The sequence below is a fragment of the Trichoplax adhaerens genome, genomic scaffold, assembly GCF_000150275.1.
Source record: "Trichoplax adhaerens TRIADscaffold_1729 genomic scaffold, whole genome shotgun sequence".
Taxonomy (NCBI): Eukaryota; Metazoa; Placozoa; class Uniplacotomia; order Trichoplacea; family Trichoplacidae; genus Trichoplax; species Trichoplax adhaerens.
Window position 1 is genome coordinate 1,560 of NW_002061609.1, and position 886 is coordinate 2,445.

An 886-nucleotide genomic window follows, 5' to 3' on the forward strand; every position below is an offset into this window, starting at 1 on the left:
ATTTAAAACTTAACTTTTAGATGATACTGAGCCAACTTATAACGGGTTTAGTGCTTACTATGTTGCAAGAAAAGTTGAATATTGTGATAACGTTACCACAATTATTAGCGAAGATACGGTACTATCTACGCCAGGATATCCAGATGGCTATTCTGGTAAAAGCAATTGTTATAATCAATGGCTAGTTCAGGTTTGCTCTACAAGTACAGCAATATATGACGCCTAGAAATGTCATAGGATTACAATTACCTGCTGTTATTACTTAGGCTCCAAAAATAGACGATACTATCAAGATTTCTATGGCTGACATTGTATTGCCACCTAACATTCCATGTGTAAATTGTTATATGAGAATTTTTGATGGTCCAGACAGTAATTCCAAAATCTTAGCAACAATTTGCTCTGCAACTTTAGCAGACGAATATACTTCTTCAACCAATGAATTGTATATTGAATTTTACACAGGTTTTCTATAATTTTTATTTAATAAAAGTATGATTGCTATGATCTTTATTGCACTACGCGAATTGAAGCTTATTTTGCCATTATTTTTAGCTTTTCCTTGGACAGGCAATAGTGGAATTGCTGCTAATATTTCTATTATCGAAATCCCCGAAGTTCAGCATCCTAATGGTAATCATAGCAATCATCATCCAGACGATCATATTCCAAATGGATCTGGCTATAATCCAGCTGGAGCAATTGCAGTTTTCGTTAGTATCGTTTTAATGACAGTCATCGTATACGTAACAAATAAATATAAAATAAGATGCTCTAGAAATAGGAGACGAAGAGGATCTGATCATTTTGCATTAGTGAACGAAATGGATACATAATGGAATAGTCCTATCTACAATCATTTCATCCTCAACGCTCATAATGCGAT

The 886-nt window shown here is 33.9% G+C and overlaps 1 protein-coding gene across 1 annotated transcript; it reads left to right on the forward strand.

Moving 5' to 3' along the window:
- Window positions 1-299: 299 nt before the first annotated feature.
- On the forward strand, window positions 300-713 carry TRIADDRAFT_62864 (uncharacterized protein; the record flags this gene model as incomplete). Its single annotated transcript, XM_002118833.1, has 2 exons — window positions 300-465; window positions 556-713. Coding segments are annotated over 2 exons (324 nt in total), but the record flags the coding sequence as incomplete, so codon positions are not given.
- Window positions 714-886: the final 173 nt, after the last annotated feature.